Source organism: Oncorhynchus tshawytscha, linkage group LG27 (genome assembly GCF_018296145.1).
Source record: "Oncorhynchus tshawytscha isolate Ot180627B linkage group LG27, Otsh_v2.0, whole genome shotgun sequence".
NCBI classification, from domain to species: Eukaryota; Metazoa; Chordata; class Actinopteri; order Salmoniformes; family Salmonidae; genus Oncorhynchus; species Oncorhynchus tshawytscha.
The window spans coordinates 13269225-13271015 of record NC_056455.1 but is presented as its reverse complement, the minus strand read 5'-3'; the positions used below and the strand labels follow the sequence as shown (position 1 = coordinate 13271015).

Genomic DNA, 1791 nt, shown 5'->3' with positions numbered 1-1791 from the left:
AATTTCTGTAGTATCCTGCTATGAACCATAAATGTTAGTTAAGTAACAACTCACTTTTGATGATGTGTTCACTGGTAAGGAATGTCAGTTTACGTGAAGTCCACTGAGGTTTACGAACAGTTAAAACAGCACACTGAACAAAAGACGAGTAATAATACATAGTTTAACCTAAAAGGTTAACCCCAGATTTTCACTCTTTATTCAATATGTGCGATTTCTGCAAAATGCCTTAAATCAAATGGGTTTACAATATAATATTGAGCCATATATCAACAATATTTTATAAAAGGTATCTTTCAAATAAGATTACAAAATGTAGAAACATATTGCGCAATGTATTGTACAGAGAACATTCAATTTCAAGGCTGTTACTAGCTGTTCTAAACTCTCTAAAGGCTTTATGTTACTTTGTTTGAGAAACAGACAATTGAGAAACAGTCTTTCTAAAGACACTGAGGGATCCAGTCACTGGAAATGTGGACGTAACCTCAGTGGCCTCTGCAGGCTTCTATAGCATGTTGCTGGGTCAGGGGTTTGAACAATGGAGCTGGGAATTCTTTAGGTTTGGTCATCAGGTATAAAAGAAAGGGTTAAACCAGGTAGGAATCAGTTCAGGAGCAGCAACCAGCAGCACAGTGAGCAAACATGTCCACCAGCATGAACATGGGCAGGGTAAGTTTAAAACCAAAATATATGTTTAATTTTCATATATTGTTATGCAAAATACCTCTAGTGCTCTATAGCACCCCCAACTACAACATCAAAGACGAAGTGTGACTGAATAGCATTGCAGATTTCTCAAAAATGTTTGTTTCATAAAACATTTTAATTCATAGAAATTGCCCTTTTTTATTTTCAGGTCGTCTTCTACGAGGACAGGAACTTCCAGGGTCGTTCCTATGAGTGCAGCAGCGACTGCGCTGACATGTCCTCCTACCTGAGCAGGTGCCACTCCTGTAGGGTTCAGAGCGGCTGCTTCATGGTCTACGACCGCAACAACTACATGGGAAACCAGTACTTCATGAGGAGGGGAGAGTACTCTGACTTCCAGAGTATGATGGGAATGACTGATATCAGGTCCTGCCGCACAATCCCCATGGTAGGCCATATGATATTTAGTCTGCTGTTAACAGCCCCACTCGAAGTAGCTTTGTGAAGTCCATAATCACACAAATCATATTGGCTCTGTGAGCTTTTCAACAGTCTGATGTACTCAGTAATTCATTCAACATACTCTTATTTCCTCCTAACAGCACAGAGGATCCTACAGAATGAGGATCTACGAGAGAGATAACTTCGGAGGTCAGATGCACGAGATGATGGACGACTGTGACTCCATCATGGACCGTTATCGCATGTCCGACTGCCAGTCCTGCAACGTGATGGATGGCCACTGGCTGATGTACGAGCAGCCCCACTTCAGAGGCAGGATGATGTACATGAGGCCTGGAGAGTACAGGAACTTCAGGGATATGGGCATGAGTGGCATGAGGTTCATGAGCATGAGGCGTATCACTGATATGTGCTAGATATGTTATGTTGACCAAATAAAAGTGATTGGTAATCCATAACAATTGAGTGTTCTACATCATTTCAATATTTGGTGTTTTGTGTTTACATATGTAGGTATGATATAATATAGGCCAATTATAAACACTACCGGTCAAAAGTTTTAGAACACCTACTCAATCAAGGGTTTTTCTTTATTTTTTACTATTTTCTACATAGTAGAATAATAGTGAAGGCATCAAACCTGTGAAATAACACATATGGAAACATGTAGTAACCAAA

General features: G+C 40.0%; 1 protein-coding gene across 1 annotated transcript; it reads left to right on the top strand.

Moving 5' to 3' along the window:
• Nucleotides 1-787: 787 nt before the first annotated feature.
• LOC121841096 (gamma-crystallin M1-like) lies at nt 788-1552 on the top strand. Its single transcript, XM_042307405.1, has 2 exons — nt 788-1099; nt 1254-1552. The coding sequence occupies exons 1-2, from the start codon at nt 926-928 to the stop codon at nt 1527-1529; spliced, it is 450 nt and encodes a 149-aa protein (XP_042163339.1). The 5' UTR covers nt 788-925; the 3' UTR covers nt 1530-1552.
• The last annotated feature ends 239 nt before the right edge of the window (nt 1553-1791 follow it).